The sequence below is a fragment of the Haplochromis burtoni genome, unplaced genomic scaffold (assembly GCF_018398535.1).
Source record: "Haplochromis burtoni strain Fernald_Lab_line unplaced genomic scaffold, NCSU_Asbu1 Contig_5, whole genome shotgun sequence".
NCBI classification, from domain to species: domain Eukaryota; kingdom Metazoa; phylum Chordata; class Actinopteri; order Cichliformes; family Cichlidae; genus Haplochromis; species Haplochromis burtoni.
The window spans coordinates 3,638,051-3,663,753 of NW_024582366.1; the positions used below are offsets into that span (position 1 = coordinate 3,638,051).

General features: G+C 37.7%; 4 protein-coding genes across 4 annotated transcripts; 2 read left to right on the forward strand and 2 right to left on the reverse strand.

The window, feature by feature from the left end:
• Positions 1-6,280: 6,280 nt before the first annotated feature.
• On the reverse strand, positions 6,281-10,483 carry LOC102292948 (5-hydroxytryptamine receptor 3C-like). The gene is made up of 10 exons (XM_005920946.3): positions 9,905-10,483; positions 9,702-9,759; positions 9,208-9,371; positions 8,967-9,011; positions 8,737-8,843; positions 8,277-8,446; positions 8,021-8,187; positions 7,592-7,802; positions 6,933-7,118; positions 6,281-6,848 (listed from the first exon to the last, which is right to left on the reverse strand). The coding sequence occupies exons 1-10, from the start codon at positions 9,905-9,907 to the stop codon at positions 6,553-6,555; spliced, it is 1,407 nt and encodes a 468-aa protein (XP_005921008.2). The 5' UTR covers positions 9,908-10,483; the 3' UTR covers positions 6,281-6,552.
• A 153-nt stretch (positions 10,484-10,636) lies between these two features.
• LOC102292445 (receptor-transporting protein 2) lies at positions 10,637-12,476 on the reverse strand. The gene is made up of 2 exons (XM_005920944.3): positions 12,165-12,476; positions 10,637-11,784 (listed from the first exon to the last, which is right to left on the reverse strand). The coding sequence occupies exons 1-2, from the start codon at positions 12,314-12,316 to the stop codon at positions 11,457-11,459; spliced, it is 480 nt and encodes a 159-aa protein (XP_005921006.1). The 5' UTR covers positions 12,317-12,476; the 3' UTR covers positions 10,637-11,456.
• An 862-nt stretch (positions 12,477-13,338) lies between these two features.
• On the forward strand, positions 13,339-15,520 carry LOC102292142 (receptor-transporting protein 3). Its single transcript, XM_005920943.2, has 2 exons — positions 13,339-13,548; positions 14,517-15,520. Exons 1-2 carry the CDS (start codon positions 13,403-13,405, stop codon positions 14,848-14,850), a joined length of 480 nt encoding a protein of 159 aa, XP_005921005.1. The 5' UTR covers positions 13,339-13,402; the 3' UTR covers positions 14,851-15,520.
• Positions 15,521-15,641: 121 nt separating this feature from the next.
• dynlt2b (dynein light chain Tctex-type 2B) lies at positions 15,642-19,356 on the forward strand. Its single transcript, XM_005920942.3, has 5 exons — positions 15,642-16,332; positions 16,866-16,999; positions 18,678-18,747; positions 19,149-19,212; positions 19,288-19,356. Exons 1-5 carry the CDS (start codon positions 16,286-16,288, stop codon positions 19,333-19,335), a joined length of 363 nt encoding a protein of 120 aa, XP_005921004.1. The 5' UTR covers positions 15,642-16,285; the 3' UTR covers positions 19,336-19,356.
• Positions 19,357-25,703: the final 6,347 nt, after the last annotated feature.

Here is a 25,703-nt window from a genome sequence, read left to right on the forward strand (position 1 = left end):
TTAATAAATTAAAATTCACCCATTCGATGAGAACAAAGAAATAACCTGAGATGATACTACTACTACTACTACTAATAATAATGAAACAAAATTCCTCATGTCATCTTGGCTATACTTGCTTTGATTATAATCACTTTCTGTGTTTCTGCGTCACTACTATGTCAAATTCTCTGTTGAATTTAAAATGTAATTTTCTTTTCTCCTTTATGAGTTATGTATCAAGATACTTTGTATCAGGTTGGATTTTTAGTCCAACTGTGGAAATTTTCGATATGTGATCATAATGCACCACAACAAGATTCCCAGCCTAAGTGTTACTTTGTTTGTTTATCAGTGAGCAGAAAAGTGTTAACAGACTAAATTATATTCTAGTAATTAATTTAACTATAACACTATTATACCTATACTGCAGTAGCATGGCTACAAGCTATAAAACATAATATTAAGCCTATTACTTTTCCATATACATTTAATGACTGTCTTCCTAACTGTGATGGAGAACTTGCAACATTTTAAATAAAATACATATTGGGATCATATCAACATATCAGATTCTTATATTTGTTGCAATATCTGTTTTGTTTTTTTGATTGATGATAGTTTGATTTCTTACTCCACAAAGTAAAAGCCACCAAGAATTCATTGTGCTCCTGATTATTTAGTTTTTAGTTTAGCTTCAGAGCTACTGAGTGGACAGATGTGTAAAATTTCACACAGTTCTCTGCTTGGATGATATGATACCTCATAGACATCCAGTATTTCAATGAAATTTTCAACAACTTTTACACTCAGTCAGATTTACAGCTGTTGTCTAGCAAGATAAGTATTTATTCATAATCAAACCTCATGATAAACATGAACTACATGATCTATAAATGCTACATCAGTACATGTTAAAAAAAAAAGTGACCTGTCCTGAAGCATCATATCAATATCACCTTTGTCATTTAATTTACTAAACACTGAAACTCCTAATATTTGTAAAAATATTTTTAAAAAAAATACTGGGGGAAAGTGTTTAGAGTGTGCTTGAATGTCTTAAGACTATACTCACAGTTCACCATACTTGGAGTGAATATCCTATATCGCCGGAGGCTGGGACTTCCCGGTGATGCGTGGCAGCACAATGGACGCATAGTCACTGAGCTCTGTTCCAACTGAACTAAATTGCGGCCTCCAGACTTGAAAGTAATAACGTCAGCCCTTTCAAAAAGGGATGAAAAAGGGAAAATCTAAAAGAGGACAGAAAAACACTAACCAATCGAAGACTGAGGAGGCAAAGATCCAAAAAAGAATGGAACCACACGACAAGGAAGATGGCGGCTGCTTGCTACCTAGCCATGAGTCAGCGTTGCCTGAGTTAGGAGGAGATAGCATCATCCTCCGGGAGATCGCAAAAGTGTCCAAGGAGCTTGGCAGCTTTAAAGATAAAGTCCAAGAATCATTGCTGGGACTCACGGAGGACACTGGCAAAAAGCTGGCCGATGAGTTGGCAGCGTTTAAACAGGAACTAAACCAAAAGCTACTCGAATGTGTGGCTACACAGCAGTCACAGGGTAAGGCCATTGCGGAGGCAAAGGGACATAGAAGGACTTAGGGCAGAGGGACTTAGGCTTGCCTGGAAGAAAAAAGTGTTTCTGGGAAACAAGTAGATTTCTTTTTGACCACGACTATGCCTTTGAAGTCATGGAGAAATGCAAATCCTACACGGGAATAAAAAAGGCACTAAAAGAGAGAAACATTCGGTTCCAAACGCCCTTCAAGCGGATTTGCATCCACTGGAGCACTGGCCCACAGACTTGCGAGGACACAGTGAAGGAGCTGAGAGCACGGGGCATTGAGTTGGAACCCGGGACCCAGCACTGAAGAGAGAGTACATAACGCATTTTCATGGCACGGAGTGGAAACGGAGAGGGACAGAAGGCCACGAATGGAAACTCAAGTCCGACGCAAACTGCGGGAATATAGAAGAGACTATTAAATATGAATGACAAGGAGGATAAGAGCTAAACTCACAAGCAAACAGACTATATAAGAAGGGAATATGCACCATTTGGTTTCATTGCTGTTCAAGTTGGTGCGTTGATAGTTCAGTTGATCAGCTTTATAAGTTGCCATATATGTTGGATTCATCTAGTGTAAGTGGGATGTACCTGCTGGATAGTCGCCACAACACTAGGGAGAGCTCCCACCGTATGGTGGGTCCTTACTCTCCTCTCCCCAACAGGGACCTAAAGGGGTTGAACGATCCTGAGTAACTGGAGGACTCCATATGGGCTCTATTGTTTTTTTGTACCTATCTTAGTTTTGTGTTAACAGTGGGGGTGCAACGTTTTACCTCAGTGACATTTGGAATGCACATTCATGGCTCTATCTGGTTATAATAAAGTCCAACGTTAAAGGTACTCTCACTTACTGTAAATGGGCTCCAAAGCCGGGCAAAGCAGGGAAAAATTCTTAGTAAACTGAAAAGAGAGGATATTGATGTGGCATTTCTACAAGAGACTCATTTGGTGGGCCTTGAGCACGAGAAACTTAAGAGACAAGGTTTCAAGCATGCTTATTACTCTTCAAATGGTTTAAGACATACAAGAGGGGTGGTTATTTTAATATCAGGTAGGGTTATTTTTTAACTTTTTGCTACAATTAGGGATAGAGAAGGCAGATTTATCCTGGTACAGGGCAAATTGGATGGGGAATTGATCACGTTCTATAATGTTTATATTCCTCCAGGTTCCACATTTGATTTCTATAGGCAAGTATTCGAGAAAGTAGTGACAGAGGCACAGGGACTACTTGTCTGTGGAGGAGACCTTAATATTACATTAAAACCACATCTGGACGCATCGGGGATGAGAATATCTCTATCACAAAAACTAACTAGAAAACTAAACCTTCTGATAGAGGAGATGGGATTGGTGGATACTTGGAGGAACCTTAACTCAACAGCAAGGAACTATACTTACTATTCACATCTACATGCAACCTATTCGAGAATTGGCTACTTCCTCACTTTTGGTACTGACATGAACAGAATACATGAGTGCCATATCGGGTCAATGGACGTTTCCGACCACTGCCCTCTATATTTATCTTTAAATCCTACTCAAAGGAGAAAAATAACCAACTGGAAATTAAATTCTAGTATACTGAATGAACGGACATGTGAACATTTGACAAAAGACATTGCTGAATACCTGGAATTCAATGATAAAGATGAGTTTTGTGGGATGCGTGCAAAGCAGTGATGAGAGGAAAAAGTTATTACTATAACCTCTAATATTAAAAAATCCAAAGTTGCAAGATTCCAGAAGTTGCAGTTGGAACTATTACAATTAGAGGCCACACACAAAAATACTATTGATACTAAGACAAAATTAGAATGGCAAAGAAGAGAAATCGAATTGATGAGATATACACCCAAGACGTCCAAACGAAACTAATGTTGACCAAACAAAGATATTATGAGGGGGGAGGTAAATATATGAAACAATTGGCATATAGATTAAGGAAACAACAAGCAGACAGAACAATATACACGATAAGGGATCTGGAAACCAAAATGGAAATGCAGGGTATAGAGGAAATTAAGGATTGCTTTAAGAGATACTATGAAAAATTATATTTACAACCACCCACAAACGATGACGATCAAATGGAGAGTTTGCTTGACATGCTACACCTCCCTAAACTTACAGTAGAAGAAAAATCGTTAGTGAAGCAAATTACAAGGGAAGAACTTCACTTGGCAATTGGTAAACTCAAGGCAAACAAATCTCCAGGTACAGATGGTTTTACTGCAGAGTGGTACAAGAAATTAAGGGAACCTTTCACACCGGTCTTACTTAAAACATTTAATTGTGTCCTTACGAAGGGAGAAGCACCCTCCACACGGAAACCAGCCACAATCTATCTTTATACCTAAAGATGGTAAAGACTAATTAGAATGTTCCAACTACAGGCCAATAAGTGTATTAAATGTAGCTTACAAATTGTTTACGTCAATCATAGCACATAGACTTGAAGGCATCATCCCAAGGATAATAAATCTAGATCAAAACTGGATTTGTTAGGTCGCGCCAAACCCATGATAGTGTTAAGAGAACTCTGCAAATTATTAGACATATTAATTTAAATAAAATACCAGCTATATTATTGAGTCTAGATGCTGAAAAAGCTTTTGACTCTGTGAGATGGGAAATTTTATTCCAAGTAATGCGTAAATTTGGGTTTAATGGGTCGATCATTACAATATTGAGTGCTATAATAGTCCAACTGCAAAAATAAAGATCAAAGGTGAACTTTCAGATGCTTTCAAGCTTGAGAGGTCCACAAGATAAGGATGCACTGAGTCCACTCTGATTTGCCATTTTTATAGAGCCGTTGGCTCAAAGCATTAGGCAGAATGATCAAATAAAAGGGATTAATATTGCTGGAAGTGAACAGAAATTGGCCTTGTTTGCAGATGATGTTTTGGTTTACATATAAAAACCTACTGAATCATTTATGGAGCTTATGTCAGTGTTAAAGGAGTATGGGTCCTACTCGGGATAGAAACTGAATATACAAAAAACACAAGTTCTTAGTAGCTTTTATAGCCCCCCCCCCCCCCCCAATTTGCTCAGCAAATACAAACTAGGCTGGGACAAAAAAATTATCAAATATTTGGGCATTAACTAATCAATGGATATAACCAGTTTGGAAGAAATCAACTACTCCCAACTTAAAAAAGATATCATGGTAGATATTACAATTTCTATAGAAAACCCTGACAGATACTTTGCAGAATGGGATAGGACCCAAGAGCTAAGTTTAAAACACTTCAGCTTCCCAAAGATAAAGGAGGACTAGGCCTCCCTTGCCTATATGACTATCATACGGCAACACAAATAAGAAATCTGGTGGGCTGGTGTAAACCTGGATACTGTTCAAGATGGAAGGAAGTGGAACTTTCCTTGGGAGGTAACTTCCCTGTTGGGGCACTGATAGGAGATCCCTCAGAGTTATGATTCCCGGGCAACCCTTGGATAGTAAGCTCAATAAAGACATGGAAAAGAGTACTTAAAAAGTATAAATTAAACCAGAGGGCCGGATTCCTTAGTTGGTTTACATATGACCCAGAGACCGACTTGACATTTAAAACATGGGCTAATAAAGGTCTCATCACACACATTACCTTGTTGAAAGATGGAAAAGTGATGAGTTTCCAGGACCAACGTATTGGTAATGTCACAAGAAAAACTGCGTTCACCAGATATCAACACAATTTCGACCCGCTCCTCACGTGTTAACCTCTTTGACATGTCAATGGCTGTGAACAAAGAGAAACTTGTAAATAACTCATGAAAGAATAAAGTTACGTTGAAACCAAGCACACCATTGTTTTTCTTGTGACATTACCAATAAGTTTGATGTGTCACATGGCCCTCTTCCTATTGAAAAAACAAAAGTTGTATCCAAGATGGCCGACTTCTAAATGACCACCATGGTCACCACCCATCTTGAGGAGTTTGCCCCCTCACATATACTAATGTGCCACAAACAGGACTTTAATATCACCAACCATTCCCATTTTATTACGGTGTATCCATATAAATGGCCCACCCTGTAGACTATTTTTTTAATGGAAAGAATAACTTTTAGGCTAAAGTTGCAGGCGGACTCATTTGAGGATTACTGGTTGAAATGGTTGAAATATGTACAAAATGGGAGGCCCGATTTTGTATAATCTCATTGTATTTTCTGGTTTGTTTGTTTTTTTCAGTTTTGTTTTGTTTTCCTCTTGTCCGTTTGTTTTTTTGTTTTATTTTGTCCCCCCCACTGTAATTAAGTTGTATTGTTGTACATGCTGTATAAATAAGAAAAGCAATAAAACATAAATAATAATAATAATAAAGAATATCCCATATAGCCTACCTTTGTGTTAAACAAAAACTACAGTGCTGAAACTGGAAGTTTTAAATATCAAATGGAAAGCAGAAGATGATGCCATGATTGGCATAACGTCTCAAAGCTAAATTCCCTGTTTGAACGTGATTGCTTTGGGACCTGTCTGTGTGAACTTTTTATGTTGTGTGGCTCGATAGGTGTGGTGCTCTGGCTTCCTCCCACAGTCTAAAGAGGGTTAAATGTATGATTCAAGTGCAGCTTGTAGTCTGAAGTACTTAGAAGGAAACCATTATACTATATAATACCATTTATATAATCTACACAGGGATATGATTGTGCGTTTCGAAATGAATGTCACTCACAAATTGAATTAAATTTTACAGACGTTTTATTTTGTATACAGTGGTTTCCTCCATTTAAAAATTGTACAGTACAACACAGAAGGGTAAAGATGAATGATTATAAATGCAGCAGAGCTAATTTAAAGTCCAGTATGAAACAATAATGCAAAATACAGTATAACTATACTATACATACTGCATAAATGTGCTCTAAGAAGGTAGTTTTTCACACCATCTACAAAAATGACAAAATTTTGGTCAAAATGCACTAACATTCAACCCACTAGCACAAATGGAGAGCTTTAAAACACATGGCAGTTGTCTACTTATTGTACGAGTTCACCCAGATAATGATGATGGTGATAAAGCTGACCGAGATGAAGAGAATGTAGAGGCCAAACAGCAGGCGGTCTATGATGAAACCCACCTGCATCCACTCCTCTGAGCTTTGGCTGTCCTTTAGCTCCTGATCAACCTTCAGGCGAATGGCCTGGAGGTCCTTGCCCAGTTTCTTGAGTTCATACACAGCCAGGTCCTCCGCTGATTGCCCCTTTGGCTCTTGAAGCCCCACATAAGTTTCAATAGCTGCCACAGCAGTCCTGGTCTTAAGGTCTATTTCTAAGCAAAGTCAAGAAGAAATATTCATAGTCACCTAATCTTGTAACCTTAGATTTCTAAACTCGTTACTTATGTTTGACATACCTGAAACTCTTGGCTTCTTATTCATTCGTGGCATACAAACAATAACACCCAGAAATTGCAGAACAAGGACTCGCATCCAGTGAGGGACAGGAGAGAAGTCAGCAGACCCACACAGCAGGTTGGTGATGAGGATTGTTTCCAGCAGACTGGCCACCATCAGAGCCAGGCAGAGAGAAAAGAACACGTCTACAGAGAGACAAAGGAACCCAGAAACAATACAAGTTTACAATGTCACAGTCTAAGCCACTAATCTATATATTTTTATCTTAAAAGCTGTTCTTTAAATGCATATGTAAATATAGTTTTAAAAAAAGTGAACATTATTTACAAATTTGGACATAATAATATTGATTTGACTATTTCACACATGTTATGTATGTGTATCTATAACAAGTATATAAGTATACAATGCTAATACTGCATTACAGTATGTATGTGAGTACAGATTTTCAACTTGACTCTATAAGATCGAGGTCTGATATGGGATGTAAGGATTCCCTTAACTTTCTTTAACCAGTACCTTTCATATTATATATATATATATATATATAAGTATATATATATATATATTTTTAGTATAGGATAAGTTAATAATTAAAAAACATAACTACAAACAGTTTCAAGAAATCACCGTAGACATTTTGTTGAGTGTCACTAACTTATGAGGGGTATGGTGTTTCCGGTGACCGGCAGCAGGTCATTCATGATGAGCAGGAAGACGGTGTAGCCGAGGATGAGGGTCATCTTGAAGGCGGACCTGTCCACACTCTGTGGTGGCAGCAGGAAGCTGAAGAGGTCAACTGTGATGAGAAAGCAGCTGGGGAGGAGGAGGTTGACCACATACATAGTGGCCCGGCGCTTCAATCTGATCTGTACAATAAGGGAAAACTTGGTCAGGTATGACCAAGCTGTGAAATCTTCTTATCGTGACCAAGTGGATCGTGTATGTAAGCAAATCGTGATTTTAGCTGTGTTGGATTTACAAAACAGGCATTATGGACACATTAATACGAGGTATGTGAACAAGCCCAAGTATGTGCTCCTTTCTGCCTAATTACAGCAGTTTATTGGCACTGCAATCCACCTACTTGAAATTCAAGCTCATCATAATAAAGATTCTCATTCTCTCCATCATGATTGACTTTATTGGCGGTGATTTCCAGCAGCTCCCATTCACCCATGGTGGCCATCACACTCTGGGAGATCTGTGTTATTAGTTCTGCAGATCTTCCAAGATAAATCTTTATATCCGATGCTGTGGAAAAGCAAAGAGGAAAATACTGAGCTAAAGGTGAGCTCACTAATTGTCCACATGTAATGTATATGTATAAAATATTTTCTGACCATAGTGCAAGTAGGAGTTGAAGGTATAAATGCAGTTTTGTATGTCGAAGGGGAAGGTGTAGATATTGAGGTTACAGGAACTAACAACTCTGACAGGTATAGCGAGATTCACTTGACCATTACTGTACAGGTACAGATAGGGAACAGGCGGTGCCTTGTTTTCCTCCATACTGTAAGAACAATTAGAAAAATGATGGCGTGAATAACAAACATGGCACCTATTTGAACATTTGCTAAGAATTACAGTGTCTAGTAGTTAGACAATTATGGACCTATAAAAAACATAGCAACTGCACAGTTACATGTAATAAATATTGCTGTAAGATGGTCAAACATTAACAAAGACAAATACAAAATGTATTTATTATTAGGAAAATATAAGGAAAAGACTTGTTTTGGTTCCATAGATTATAATATGTGTATGCTTTGAGAGGCACAGGCTTGGTAATATATCACTTACAATTCATTGATTACAATATCGGGAATCCAAAATTGGCTTGAGGGAAGAGCCATCATGTCTGTACCACACTGAACTGGGTCCCAGCTGACAAATTCATTTATCCACAACTAAAAGAACAAAACTCATGACAATGGATAGATCACGCATGCTACACGTCATCATGATGTTTTAAAAAACATTATTCCTGTATCACAGAAGAACAAATGTAGCCGGATCATTGCAGTACTCACACACTGTAGCCAAATGTAAGCGGTCAAGAGTTGTGCCTTTTCATCCTGAAAGACAACCCAGTATATGCCAAGGGATTAAAAAACATTGGTGTTGCTATGGAAAGAGAATCATTTGAGCAATGTGGATATGATTTATCCATTTCTCTAAGTATTTTGCCTTTACTTAAAGAGTTTTAGAGTGCAGTCTGTATACACACTTGTTACATTTTATGTGATGTGATGTTCTGATCGGTGAACATACCACCCCTAGAATCCCATACAGAGTGAAGAAAATAGTGACATTGGTGCATGTTGACATGTTCCTCACAGGCCGTATGTCACTCAAGTCAAAGACCGGAGACAGAGCCTCCAGCAGGGCAGGTTGGGTTGGCTGAGAGCAGCTAATGGTGTAATTACTGCAAAAAGCTGATGAGACAATGAAATAATATTGAGTGTAATTATGTTGCAATGTTTGGCTTGCAATAAGATTTTAACAAGAAAAAAAAAATCTGTGTTCATCTTGTACTTTGTAGAAATCATTTGGAATTTAATGAATTCTATATTGATTTGAATTTCCAATTTATAACTCAGTACAAGATAATTTCACTAATCCTGAAGTTCTTTTACTATGTTACACAAACATTGTTCAGTAGACACCAAAAACTTTCTTCTAGACTTTTTCTTTTTGAAACTGATGCTGACCTGTTGTTGAAAATGAAACTCAAATACTCATAGTATTGTTCAGAAAATTCTCACCTGGCATGAAGATACTGAGGGAAATAATCAGGGTAGACTTGATTGATGACAGGAGACCCTTGAATAAAAGCAAGTACAATCAAAAGGTCTGATGGTTAAATGATGAAATGTTTAAATAAAGTAACAGAGGATGTATTGAATTGGTGATGCTGTATTGATCCTAAGGAATAACATAACATAAACACAATGCAGGTATACCTTACCATTTTGAAAGTGAAATTGTTGTATTCCAGCTGCTTTGGAAACTGTTCTTTGATATACTAGTGAATAATAATCTTCTCAAAAATGGACACATTCAAAAAATTTTGCTGTCAGGCCTATTAGTCAGCGCCTACAGTCCTAAAGTGTGTCTCTACTTATCTGGGAAACTAACTCTCGCAAGTCTAAGTCAGCCTTCATGGCCAAGATATACATAATGTCACTAAACAAAACGTGATGTGGACAAACCCATGGAAAAGTTGTGGAGCAGGCAAAACTAAAGGCAGGGCAAGTGCTTTGCCTGTAGGTGTTTTCAGACAACATGCAGATAAACCGCAGGTAATGTACTGTACCTCAGTGTGTGACTCGAAAAATGTTGAGGACTGACCACAGCAATGTCAGTGCCACACCTGCTGATCACAGGCAAATGAAGAGGTGTTGCTGTGTGACAAACAGGTTGACTTTGCTTTCATGCAAAACCTCCTATCAGATAACCTTTTCCTTTTTTCAACAATTGTGCAAAGAACAGTGGGCCAGAATTCCTCCACAGTGACGTTAAAAACGCATCAGCAGTTACCACAGATGCTTGATTGCAGTTCATGCTGCCAAAGGATGACATAACCAGTTATAAGGTTTAGGGGGCTTGCACTGATGTTTGAATATCTTTTTCTAAATCATGAAAAACAGTAAGTTATAATTTAAAGGCAGATTTTTATTTATTCTTTGTATTATCTTTGTCTGCACTACAAACACTTCATAAAGGCAGTTTAACTACAGTTGCAGGATCAGTAAACATGATGCACTAAAGTCTCCTCTTGCACTGACGAGTTTGAAAAAAATGGAGAAATAAAATACATTTCCAGAAGATTTTCATTTTTTTTAATTTTTGTAAGAAAACAATATCGTCTGAGACAACAGCACGTGTTCACCCCCCCTTCCTTTTTTTTACAATTAAAAAAGTAACATAGGAGAAAGTGTACTTGTTAATATTTATGAACATGCACATGTTTGTTCTTAAAATACCAATCCAATAATATCTTTGCATATTTTTTCTTGAAGAATGGTGTTTTTTTCTCTTTGAAAAAATTACCCAGGCTCATTGTAAAACAATGTATTATATTTACCAAAATTCATGGTATGTACCATGCTTCATGTGTAAGCTGTGTGTGTGGCTCTAAATCAAATTAAAAAAGAAGATGTTGCCCACCTCTCTTGAACAATAATGTCATGCTTAGTTTTTTTCAAAAATATGTATTATTTATTTACAAAATCAGAAAATACGAATTTAAATGTGAAAAGTGACTCCTGTAGACCTTCATGTCATATTTAAATCTTGACTTATTTAATTCATTTGTAAATGTATGAGAGCTTTTGTGCTAATTAACGTTTTTAACAAACAAAGCAATATATTAGGTAAAGCTGTCTGCTACCAAGCACAAATAAAGGATAAATACAACAATGTGCATCTGCTTATTACAGAAAGAAGAAATACAATAAAACAGAATGAAAGAAGGCAAAGTTATGATCGAACAGAAACAGGCTGACTTTAAAAGCAGCTCATTTTGTGCACACGCCTTTGATGCACCCCTCACAATGTGTGGGCTCATGCGGGCTGTCAACGTCAAAGCTTCTGAAATACCGCTTCCGTCCACCAGGGTTTTTATGGTAGCACTTTTGTTTTATTTTCTCCACCAGATTCTCCATGAGGATGTGCACATTGTCAGATTCCACGCTGGGATTCTCCATTGGAGCTTCGGAGCACATCTTGCAGTTCTGGCGTAAGGGCCTCACCTTGACAGTGCCCTGCCCGTTTTTCAGGCGCATGTGGAAGAGCACCTTCACCTTGTTGGAAGGCCATTCTCTTCTGCACATGGAACATTTAAACCTTGGAAATGAAAAAGAGCATGTGTTACTTTACTAGAAGAGTCTAGAGTGATTATATGATTATTTTTAATACAAGTTTAAACTTGCATCGAATTGTTTTTAACGAGACGGCACCCACGCAAGGAAGTGAAACGAAACAAATGATGTCAGCTCCATCTTACATCTTCAGTTCTAGTGTTGCTAGTCTAAAAAATATGCTCCCATCATTGAAACTCTGGAATATTCTTTTTACTTTTAATGCACTAAGCCTCCTTAGCAGCTACATTTATTCCCTCATCTTTAATGTTGCAATCTTCATGCACAGTAATTGGCATAATGCAACTATATTTTTATATATTAACCTATGAAATATACCATACTGAATATACAAACCACACTGACCTTGCACCTGTGTTCCTGATGTACTGCTTCCAGCCCATGTCTAGGTGGTTGTCAGGCTCAATATTTTCATCATACTCTAAATACCAAGAGTCTCCTCGTTTAAGACTCTGTGCTTTAATACGAAAGATACGTATCCATTCAGGTGGCAGCATCTTTTAGGTTAAAGTGGTCGCTGGTAGCTGAAGAAGAAGGATAAGTCTAACAGCTGATGTGTGCAGTAAACAAACAACTGGTGAGAATGAGTCATACTCCTCAAGCTGCGAACTTTGACTGTGGCTCTGCCAGAAGAGTTTGTGGGGAAGACAAAACTTACAACTGTAAAACACGCTATCTTAACTTTCAGTTACAGTTTTGTACAATCGATACTGAAAGCGTTTCTTGTTAAGCAACACTGACACCTTTTGGTTGCTCTCCATGCTCCTCTTTGCCCAGGTAGAGTCAGAAGGCTTTTCTGTATTGCTATACTTTTTGCACTTAGTCGGTGTGACGAAAATGTGCAAAATGTTTTCACTGTGTATAAAAAAAAAGACATTAGTGAACATTAGTGGAAAAAAAGAGCTGATAAAAAACATTAGTGAACACGTGATTCTTATCATCGTGCTTATAACTCAACTCAGCACTATACCTGCACTCTACTGATTTTGTTTTTCTTTTTGTAGCTTCTCCCTGGTAGCAGGTAGCTCTGCATATGTCTGTGCGCATGTTCAAGCAGGTAATCTTTTACTTGTTAAGCAAATGTGTGAAACTCTACACTATGGAGTCATTAATTATAATAATGTAGAATAAGAATATATAACATTCATTTATTTATTTGCTTTTTCTGGTAACGTAAGAGCAAAAAAGATGTTAATTTTACATGTTCACCACTTTATTTATTTATTTATTTTTGCCAGAGTGAGAATATTTCACTCAAAGTAGTGACTGACAACAAATGTGTGCACAAAGGCTAAACCAAAAACCAGCATAAACCAGCAGGTTCCAGTGTTGCTACAAAACATTTCAGTTTCATTTCACTTACAATCTAATGATTCGCCATCTAATATTCTGATGTTCATTGTATAAACCATAACTGAAACTTAAGGAAGCCTGCTTTGCACTGGTAGCTTTTGGTTTCCTCTCAGCTGGTACAGCCTTATTTAAAGTTCGCAGCTTGAGGAGTCATTCTCACGAGTTCCTTGTTTACAGTACAGATCAGCTGTTAGGGGTTTCTTTCTTCTTCAGCCGATTTAATTGAAAAGATGTCACCAGAATGGACACAAATCTTTCAGATTAAAGCAGAAGATCTTAAGCAAGGAGACTCCTGGGAATTACAATATGATGAAAATATTGAGCCCAATAAGCCAAACTTGGACTGGAAGGAGTACATCAGGAACACAAGTGCAAGGTCAGTATGCTGAACAACTGTTAATTACTGCAGCAGGTTTGCATTGAGTATTTGCATGAGTGTTAATATTTACACTATTGTATATTTGTGTTACATTAATATGCCTTACATTACGCAATGTACGTGATAAAAGTACAACATCAATACATTTTAGTTATTAAGGAATATTTGTTCATTCCTTGTTTGGTACAATTCCAGAGTTTGAATGATGGGAAATAATTGGAAGTGGTATAAATACAACTTAAATACAGATTTTAGTCTACCAATACTTGCCTTTAAGAGCTATTCTAGCGATTCTAGCTCTGTCTGGTATTGTGTAAACTGGAATAAGTAACATCAGATGGTTTGTTTTCCTTTTATGTTCTTGTTCTTCACTTTTCAAATGTCATTATTACACTATTAATTAGCCAAAAAGCTAATAATTTGGTCTGCTCAGTTACATCTAAAGATATATTTATTAGATTTTCCTCTTTCTTTTATGACATGTATTGTATTACTGTGGTGGCACATCACTGTAACACTGTAATGAATATACTATGGTCATATTCACCTATCCATCCACAAGTTTCCACTTAGTATTCTCTAAATAAAACAAAAAAGCTGAGTAAACATAAAAAGCACAAGCTTCTTCCCTTTGAAATATATTCAACTTTCATAGCTCGATAGTAATTTTTTAAAACAAATTTAAACATAAACATCATATGGATCACACATTCATCCATCAGAGGGGACACAGTTAAGCATGAGAAGCTCAGTTATATCTCCTCCCACTGCCCTTGTAAATGCATTTGATTCCACCCAACATCTCTACTACTTACAGATGTGATTCTGAGTGCAACACATAGGGCAGCTATCAGCTTTTACACAAATCATGAGTTTGTGTGGTTGAAAGAAAAATTCTGAATTTTTTAAAAGTAATTTTGACTTCTACTGAAACAGACATTCTCTTTCTCTTTTTTAATTTCAAGTTTCAAATGTTCCATGTGTCGAAGAAAGTGGCCTTCCAACAAGGTGAAAGTGCTCTTCCACATGTGCCTGAGAAATGGGCAGGGCACTGTCAAAGTGAGGCCCTTACGTCAGAACTGCAAGAAGTGCCCAAATGCTCCAATGGAGAATCCCAGCGTGGAATCTGAGAACATAAACACCCTCATGGAAAAACTGGTGGAGAAAATAAAACAAAAGTGCTACCATGAAAACCTTGAGGAAAGCTACCGACCTTTCAGACTCTATGAAGTCAAAAGTCCCCATGAGCCTGAACACTGTGAGGGGTGCATAAAAGGAGTGTGTACAAACAATCTGTAGTTTTAAATCTATTTACTTATATTATCAATATCTGATTCGGGGGCTTTAATTATGCTGTTTGCCTCAAATAATGGTAATGTTAGTGCTCAGTCATTACTTCAAAGCTGAGGGGTATACAATTCACAAATTCTGCACAAGCAAAACATGAAGTCCATTTGTGATTAGACATGTGAAAACTTACTGTTTACAAACAAAATGCACATAAGTCAAAATTGTCTACTATCAGTAAATGTAGCATAATGTTTACAGGAGTCACTATGTCAAAATGATTTGTAAATAAAATAAAAAAAAACATAGTGGTGATGTTGCAATAAGAATTTGGGAATTTATGATATTGTTTCTTCTGTTGAATGCATTGTTGTTGAGGTGGATAGCAGTTTATTTATTTATTTGTCTTCTGTTTAATGAAGTAAGCTAAATGACATGAAAGATCATATACAACTGTATATTATTATTATTAAGATTTATATTTTTCTTTGTCCCCTGTTGGTCTGAAGTGTTCTATATAACGAGCAACTGAAATGAAACAAGTGTATCTTTGTGCCTCTTTGCTAACAACCTCTGTGGTTTAAAGTAAGAATAAAAATTGCAAAAAGATGCAGATTTTGCACATATAATGACACTATTTAGCAAGCATAAATTAAAAATGAATTAAAACTTTTGAAATCGCTGTTGAAAATGTGTCTGCATCTGTATATTGCCAGAGCTGGAAGTTGTTCTTTAAAGACAAATTTACTCACATCTTATCAGTTTTGGGCCTGTTTCTTTAGGTACGTTGAGCAATGGGAAGCATGATTTGATCAGGCTGCAGCTAAAAGGCCTTAGAACCAGCTGCATTCAGAAGTCACGCAGATACCATGAGTAGCCCAGTAGTTGAAATTATTACATATATTAAAAAACATCATTTTAAGACAGTGTGAATCATGTATGAGTAAAGGCAGTAAAACATCACTAATGGGGACAGAGTATAAATGCATTAGGTGGAAACAGAAACTATTTCATAAGTAGTAGAAGGTTTATGTGTTTAGGTTTACAAGATGATGAAGGAAGGCTTGCAGACAGCTGTCCACATGTTGTAGCTGTTTACGATCACCAGGGGGCAGTGTCACTGACAACCGGGTTGAGGCCTACTACAGCTTCTACTTTCTTTCAGCTAGTCACCGAGAAGAGCGGAGTTAAATCGAAACTGCAATCGAGTGTTAAAAACTGTGAAAAGTGTCCAGTAGCGTCATTTTCTGTGATTTTCGGGCTTTTTTTTGATCAACTTTAATGTACACACGGAAGAAAAACGAACCGGTTAGCTAAGCGGTACTCTTATTTTGAAACAGGAAACAAGGGAAAACGTCGCCATGGTTACGGGTAGCATTTGGCTAGCTTCTTAAAGACGCTCTTCACATTTATTTGCTCGATACTGTAGTTTGAGTACTCATATACCATGGAGGAGTCCGATACTTACCACATACGACCCAATCATCAGCAGAAGTGAGTTGATTCATGTGGTTAAACGACTTTTTCCCCACACAAGTAAAGAAAACTTAATTTAGCATTTTAGCTAGCTGATTCGCGGTCTACTTTAGCTGCGCAGTTGTTCCAGCCTTGAATAAATGAAATCTAACGTCAAACTTAGTTTAGTAGTATAAATACTACCATTCGTCAATCAAAATAATGTGGTTACGTGTGCAAACTTGAATTTTTAACCGAAGTTTAGTCTGTTACAGCGTTCATGCAGATTTATCTGCAGGAACTTTACCTATTTTTCCTGTACAATGCAGATGTACCAGGGCATTCAAATGTGATTACTTTAGGCATGTAATTACAATATACAGTGCCATAGGTAAATAAGTTTAAAATGCAAATGAAAAAAAACTTATAGCCTATTGAATATAGAATGTATTGTTCACATGACGTTTATTAGCATGCATGTTGCCATTATTAAGATATTTGTGTATCAGAGGCTCATTGTGCTCGTTGGAAGGTTCATTTGCTGTCTTGTTGTTTTCCTGTAAATCTTGCAGGTTCAGGCCAGCTGTTGTGAAGGAGTGTATTCGTGAAATTGTGAGGGAGAGACTGTCTGGGGTGCAGTACAATCCAGAGGAAGTCCCAGAGCTGACACGTTCACTGGCAGACTCTGTGAAGGACAAAGTAAAGAGTGAGTGAAGCATTGTCGCTCTCATGTGCGGTCAAAAGGACAGAACATTCAATTATTTCTAAAAATTTTAGCCGCAGCTTATAATGACCACTTTAATTATAGAATGTGGCAACCATCTGTGTATCTGTTTAAATAACAGTAAACTTGTGTTTCACGTAGAGGTACCCAGTTTTTTCCAAGTAACTGAAAGGTTCCTTCAAACGGCTGTTTTCTGCATTTCCACTGTGGTACTCAGACCTGTAAAGATGAGGCATTTTAATCTGCTGCATGTAAATTTTTTCATGCAGCTACCACTACATCTCAGGCCAATATGTGTCATGATTTCCAGGTTCAGTACTGTGCAGAAATCTTGAGTCATCCCGCATTTCTTCATATTTTTCTTCTTAGGAGCCAAACTTTTTTACATTTTTAAAAACTGGTCCTGAGCAATAGTTCTCCAGGCTTTCTGAATGCCATGGCCAACTTATTCTCTCATTTTCAGTCCAGTCCTTTTTACCTGACCATTTGCATCATTTTCGTAATTTTTAACTTAACTACTAGTTAACTACTTAGCACTGATCTATAAACCATTCAGGGGATGAACCAGTGTTTGTGTCTACTTATAACAGAAAACTTGCCAAAGAACTCGTTTTAAATTGTGTCTTTAGGCACTTTGTTACAAGCAGCCTGTCACAAAAACACATGATTGTTCCCATTACTTTAGTTGAATATAAGAAAAATGAACATATAATTTGACAGGCATAAAATATTTTTTGAGCCAACATGGTGATTCCCAACAAGTTATTTTGTCAAAATCAAGGATATCTTAGGATAGTGTCCAGTGTGCTAGCATTATATTGGGGAAACTGACGAAGTGGAAGATAAAAGAAGATGTGCCAGGCTTAAAAAACTATGTACAGCAGATGAACTGTATCTGAAAGTCATTCAGACATCTTTAGGTAAATAAGGTTTTTTCCTTAAGAAGTTGGAAAAAAATCCTGCAGAGACCTGACACAGGACCTGAGAGATGGAACTGCCCCTTCTGCTGATCCATCTGCTCTTCACTGAAGGTTAATCAGAAATGGTCTCACTGAATGGTGATTGTCAGGAAGCCATTCTTTAAGAAAGGAAAAAGAGAGAAAAGGCTGAAATTACGCCAAATTACACAAGACACAAGATCTGGACTGAAAATCAACATGTCTTAATGAGTAATGAATCCAAATTTGAAATTTTTGGTTCAAGCCATCAGTATGTATAGACCGAGGACAGTCAGAACAGAGACACAACAGTGAGTGTGTACACATCTATAAGACACGGTGGAGGCTCTGTCATGGTTGGTGGCTGTATTTTTACCCAGTGGTGTTGGGGATCTATCTTTTTCTATCGGTGTTAGCTTTTTGATGCGTGTTGACTTATTCAGGGCTCCAGTACCACAATGGTTTGAATGCAAACATTTCTGAAAGTTTCAGCAGTGGAAATGCAGCAGTGACAAGACTAAAAGGATTGTGGATCTTCACAACAGCCTGTTGGAGCAATAAATGTATAACACCATAAATTCCTGGCCCCACAATTTTAATGAATTATTTCCCATTTAAACAAATTTGATTAGTAAAAAATATTGACTAATATTCATATTACACAGTATTTTTTTTCTTTTGGATGTACATATAAAATACTATCCTATTCTCTTTGTGAACAGATTCAGGATTTGACAAATATAAGCTTGTTGTGCAGGTGGTCATTGGAGAACAACGAGGGCAGGGAGTCAAGTAAGTCTTCATCTGATACTGGAAACATTGGTCTTGCTCTTGACTTTCAGAAACTGACTTTGACACAGGAATTAGGGTTAGGTCTCAGGGCTCAGTGTATTTTTTAGACATGTCATACAGTATGTTGTACCAGAGAACGGAGACCGGATCATTCAGGTTATTATCAAAGATCTGCTCTTCATATTTACATCATCAGTATCAGCAAACACCTGATTAAGGTAAAACTGTAGTGATTCAAAGTCACTAAAAATTTGAAGTATCAGTAAAAGCAAACGGTAGGACCGTCTCAAGAAGACACAACCATTATTTTACATTTTTTCAACATAGTTTTTTTTTTTTAAGTAGTTCAAACTTTAAGATTTTCTTAGCTTGGTCTCTGTTTGTGTTTTTTCTCTCCCCAGAATGTCTTCCAGGTGCTTTTGGGATGCTGACACAGACAGCTATGCAGAGGATGTTTTCATGAATGTAAGTGCTCTGCTCAGTCACAATTTCATCACTCGAGTCCGCTTTCTAAAAAGCACTCTGATTGTCCTTCCACAGGACAGCTTGTTCTGTGTGGTAGCAGTTTTTGGAAGCTATTACTACTGAGGAAGAGAGGATGGACCACAGGAAAAAAGACCTACATGAAAATGAGCTGGCCTCAACTAAAGAAGCGACGCACATCTGGTCTTAAAAATGAAAAACCTCATTGAGATTTTGTGACTTATTAAGGACAAAGACTTGTTATGGCTTTTTTTTTTTTTACCTCAAAACATTGTAATTGTATAAAATGATACATATATTGTTACTGTATACAAGGTTACAATACTTTATGTTCACTTGGGTCTATTATATGCCCAAGTTACTGTTTATGAGAATAACATCTGAGCTCTGTGAGTTCTCTGAAAGCTGACTGCTTTCAATGTGCAGTTTCCAGCATTTTTTAATACATGTAATAACATGGTCATCTGCTCTATGCACAGAGAAAGGCCAGGCAGGTTTATTCCAAGCCAAAAGCCTTTAAAGTGTCATTATCTTCATACAGTTTCACAAGAGTCTTTAGTTTGTTTTATGCAGTAAACCTAACAAATGAATAAAGGTCAGATTTAATATATTTGGTGACATTTTAATTTTTCACCTCTACACCTGTTAATATAACTTTATTTATCCCACACTGTTGAAATTCAACTATCACAACAAAAAGTGAATCAAAGACATACAAAAGGCTATTGTTGGTACAGGAAAATGTTATTGTGAAAAAACAAAAGATTGTATTATTTCGAGCAGTTGACTGAGCAGAACTGGTCCAGCAGAGGTCAGTATCTGCCTGTAATCGCCAAAATCCAGATGCACGGATTTTTATTTTATTTTTTTAAATTAAAGTTATGTGTGTTCGGGTCGGAACCGCCACGAGTCCCGACTTCGTCAAAGGAAAAACAAATTGTTCAGCAGTTTGCGGCGGGACTCCTGGTCCCTGTTTCTGCACAGAGCACGAAACAACTCAGAAACAGTTTTAGGTCCTGGTTGGATTTAGCTATAAAAAAACCTTCATGGTAGAATTTCACCAGCAGTTGCACTCTAAGATGATGGAGTTAGTTTAGGAAACCTCGGTATGAATGTCTATCCATGTGATAACTGGTCAGCAGCTTTCAAAATAAGAGCTCAGAGACTGTCTAAGTATTTCCAAGATGAAGTAAAAGAAATCATGAATTGCCTAGGAAACGCACCTTCTGTAAATATACAAAACATTAACAAATTATTCTTTACTATATATTAACATATATTCATTAAGTGATGCCGTTTTGAACAGTGATGGCATCAAGCTGAGAGCTAATTACACAAGGCTCCGCTGACAAACAGGTCATAAAAGAGCAGGAAAAGAAAAGATTTCATTTGTATGTTTATAAGTTGTATCTTTAAATGCTTAGTTTTATTTACTGATGCAGGAAATTTATGAACCATTTTATGTTATATCTCGTGTTAAGCATTGAATGTTCTTGGATTCTGAATGAATAATTCAATTTAAAATTCATTGACGTCAACACATTTTTCTGTCAGTGTTCCTTTGGTTCCTGAATCAAAGTCAGTCTGACTGCGATCTAGTGCATCACAGATTCAGCCATCGTGAGTTTGTTGGCTTATTGCGAACATTATTTCTGTGGTGTTTTCATTATTGTGATTATTTAATGGCACTTTCAGAAGTGAAGTGATAGCTTTGCATGCTCGACTGTCTTTTCATCCTTTTATGTCAAAGACAAATGGACTGTATAAAGCTGCAGAAGTAATACTGTATGTGGATAGAACAGCACTATAATCAAACCGTGCCTGAAAAGCTTCCCTGTACTTTGTGACCATGTCATTACGTTTACGTTTACATTACCTTTTTTTTTCTTCATCAGGCTGGTTCCATCACTTTGTAGCTTGAATTTTAAATGACACTTTAGCTAATTGTTAGTTACTGGGTCATTAATACTAAATTAAACTCTTTAGCATTTAGTTTTAAAAATATGGCATAGTGTCATGTCTAAAGTTTTTTTTTTCCATCTTGATGACATGTAGGCATCTTCCATACTTGTGCCCAGAAGTCTCCCTGGACTGTGGCCAGAAGCAGTACTGACACCCTGTCTACACTCATAGCCCCCTGGCTTCTTATTGTAAATTAAGTGAATTGCAGGTGTTTCTGTCTGTGTGAAAAACATGTAAGATCTTCGTTCAACAAAATCCATAGGTGTTTAATTGGACTGAGATGTGGTTTCATCTGCCCTTTGGATGGAGGCATTGTCAGTTTGGAAGCGAATTCTCACATCAGGATAAACCTGTTCAGTAACTGAATACATTGGATTACAGATAAAGGTTTTATTGATTTGCAGTGACACTTATATCTAAGGAAAGAAAAAGTCAACCCGTCACAATATCCACCACAGCACAACAAAGTCTCAAGAAGCACTCAGGACAGGGGTCAAGGGTTAAGATGTTTCCTTTAAGTCTTTTTTCTGTCCGCAATTTAACAATTTAGGGACTATAATATATCAGTTTATACTAACATATACAAGATATGGGACTGTTGTGCAATAAAAGGTTAGTAAACTCCAGATGATTGCATTACACAGTTCAGGCTTGTTTTTGCGATAAACTGGAATTAGCAGAAATGGTTGTTATGGGTATATGGTACACTGGTTATTAAAAAAAATGGTACAAATGATACAAAACATTCTAAACTGACTAGTTAGTTCATATTTGGGGCAGGGATAGCTCAGCAGGTAGAGTGGTTGCCCCATGATCGGGAGGTTGGGGGTTCGAATCCACTGAATGGTTACCCTGCGGTACCCCTGAGCAAGGTACTGTCCCTACACGCTGCTGCCCCACTGCATTACTGTTATTTTAAAATAAACTATAGTTTACAACAACAACAAAAAAAAGAAATACCAATTTGATGGCAATGATAAAAGTGCCATAATGGCATTTAAAACAATAATAAACAAAGCCATAAAGTCCACACGTTACACAACACTATACAAAATACCTTAGGTTTAGTTAAATGTATGGCTTTTGGAAATTATTTGGTCACCTAGCAACAATCCACAGAAAATGGTGCATGCAGTGACTTTCTTATTTTTCATACAGTCAATATAACTCATGCATGCTGCAGAAATTGTGGAATGCAATATGAAGACAGATATCCACCAGATAAATGAAATATGTTTTTTTTTCTAGAAAATTGAAAAATGTACATTTCTTTGCTTAAACAGCCCACCTGTCTCTCGTCCTCAAAACTCGGAGTGCCAAGCAACCTTCAAATGTTTAAGCTGTTCCAGAAACTCAGTTGGGTTTGCTTTTGGAGCTCTGAGATTAGGGGTCTCTCACCAAAGCAGTATAGTTTACTGAGATTATAGGACAGACCTTTAAACTGTGGCCACAGGTATTACATAGAGGTGTAACTTTGAGCCATCACCCTGGTTCCATTAAGATCAGGCTGGCCTGAGTGACCTGGATTGTGGCTATAAAAGGGAGGGTGAGTGCTTATGATGAGGGAAGCTTCTTCCAGAAAATCCTAAAAAGCTATTTCAAAGGCTTACTTGTGTTCCTTAGCCAGACTGCTCAACTGTCTTCCTCCAGTCTCTCTGTGTATTCTGTCATCTCTTGGGCAGCTCTCAGATGTTGATTGAAGCTGTTTAAGTCACAGGTTAAATGATCAACTTATGATCAGCTTACCACTAACATAATTATTTGTTATCCTGTGAACAGTCTGTAAATCTTAAGTGTGAAGCAGATAAGGCCAAGTCAAACGTGCACAAGGTTGTCACAGTTGTCTTTGTTGGTATGCAAATAGTTGTGTAGTAGTTGGGTTCTGCCAGACATCAACGGAATGACAAATAACAACTTAGACTGCACGCTAACATAATGACTTCAGGGCCTTGCATTACTTTGCCAGCCCAGCACAACACCAAACTTGGTAACTTCTTTCCATTCAGAAAGGAAATACTGCAAACACTGTGAGACAAAGCAGAAGAAGCTTAAGTGCGTTGGTATTTGAAGCACCTCAGGACTGCTTTTTCTCAACAGGCTGGGTCATGTTGAAGCAGACAGTTACTTAACCAACAACACTGACACTTTGACCAAATATAATAATTGTATGACACACCAGGATATTCAGTATACAGGAAATTCAGAAGTCATGGCTGATAAGGAAGTCTACAGACTACTTAAAGCCAGGGATACTGCTTTCAGATCTGCTGACAGTCTGAGGGCAGCCAGGGTCAACCTGTCACATGTCGCATCAGAAGAGCCAAACACCGCTACTCCTGCAGAGATAGGAAAGGCTTTAGGAGTCTGGGGAAAGGCATTTAGACCATCACGGACTACAAACACCCACCAGAGACCTTTGACAGTAACATTGCTTCCTTTTTCCTCCACTCAGCTCTCACCCACCAGGGCACACATGCGCACACACACACACGCGCACACACACACACACATGAAAAAATAAAACTTACATCAGAATGCTGTTCATAGACTTTAGCTAGGCATTCAACACAATCATCCCCCTTGGAGTTAGTATGCAAACTGGACCCGCTGAGCCCGAACACCTCACTTTATAATAGACCTCATCAATGGGGGACCACAAGCACTTTGGGTCGACAACAACACATCGACCACCATCACGCTGAGCACTGCAGTCCTCCAAGCATGTGGTTTCATTAACTTTGTGGATGACACAAACGTAATGTGGTCTCACCAAAAAAACAACACAGAGAGGCCAACCAACTGGTCGTGTGGTACAGTGGCAATAATGACTTCTTAAATGTGGAGACAACAAAAGGGATTGTTCTGCTGTGGAAAGGGTGAGCAGCACCAAATTTATGGATGTGCATAACACAGATGACCTTTCCTGGACAAACAAAAATGCATTTATGGTCAAAAAAGACAGTACACACAGTAAACTTCCTCTGCAGATTGAGGAGAGCGAGAGCCCCGGTGCTGATTTTGTGCTCCTTCTACTGAGGCAGAATTGAAAGCATCTTGACTACCTACATCACTGTGTGGTTCAAAAAATATACTTCCTCGAACCGCAGCAGCGCCATTTACTGCAGTGCACAGTAAATAGCGCAGGAAAGCTCACTGCTGTCCCCCTGGTCTTCTTCATGGACCACTTCGTGGGCTCAAACCTTTACTGTACATGCATAATTCATATTCTTCTAACTTTGAATTATTCTTATTTTGTTTGTGGACTGGGTGAAACAATATTTTACTCCTGTGTATGACTGGCAAATATGGCAGAATTGACTTGTATTAGCTATGTATTAGGTTATTGCAGACAAAGGTGTGATGAGTTGATTACCTTGTTTCACTGAGTTATATGGAAATTAGAGCCGATGGAAGATCAGTAAGAATCCAGCAGTGGCAGTGGCACCATTAAATGATGTCTGAAATCATACTTCTCTAGATCAAACAGACAATTAACAAAACAACTGAGTTTGAACAGGGAATTTATTTCATATAACATTGCTTGCACAGATGGAAATGACTCAGGCGGCACTTATGTAAATGTATATAAAACTTCTTTAAATACATTTAATCTAATATTAAAGTATTAAAATGAATTTATTGATCTTTTGGTCTACTGTGGCTTTCACTGTGAGCACCATTACATACTTTCTCTTACTTATCCCAGTGATTACCAGCCATTTATCTGTCACATGTGCCATTTTCAGTCTGTTTGATGTAGTCAGTTTTTTTTTAAAGTGGTTCTAAAGGTATTAGATCAAAAACAAGTGAGACACATTTGTATTTACTTTTAGTTGATTACATTCCTGATGTACAGTTTTTAAAATGTGGGCTAAAACACAGTTTGGATTTTAATAATAATAATAATAATAATGGATTGCATTTATATAGCGCTTTACAATCCCACTATTCATTCACTCTCACATTCACACACTGGTGGAGGCAGCTACAGTTGTAGCCACAGCTGCCCTGGGGCAAAAAGCAGAGATGAGATTCTGAGGCCACCGAAGTGAAAGCCCTTCGCCACTTGGCTGCTCCTAGAAATCCTGTCCATAAAAATTATGAACAGAGTTGGTGACAAAGGGCAGCCCTGGCGGAGCCCATCACCCACTGGGAATGACCCCGACTTATTGCCGGCAATGCGAACCAAGCTCTTGTAATGGTTGTATAGGGATCGAATGGCCCGTAGCAATGGGCCAGACACCCCATACTCCCGTAGCACCTCCCACAGGACACCCCGAGGGACACGGTCGAATGCCTTCTCCAAGTCCACAAAACACATGTAGACTGGTTGTCAGTCTATTTAATTTAAAAGTCTGAATATTTAGAAGCTTAATCTTTAGGCCTAATCTTTATTTTCCTGTTATGCTCTGTAAACTTTGTAAGTAGGAGAAACCCGGAAACCAGTTAAATTATTATTCATCCAAGAACTCAAATCTAGCATATATTTGCATCTTTTTAACTAATTAAAG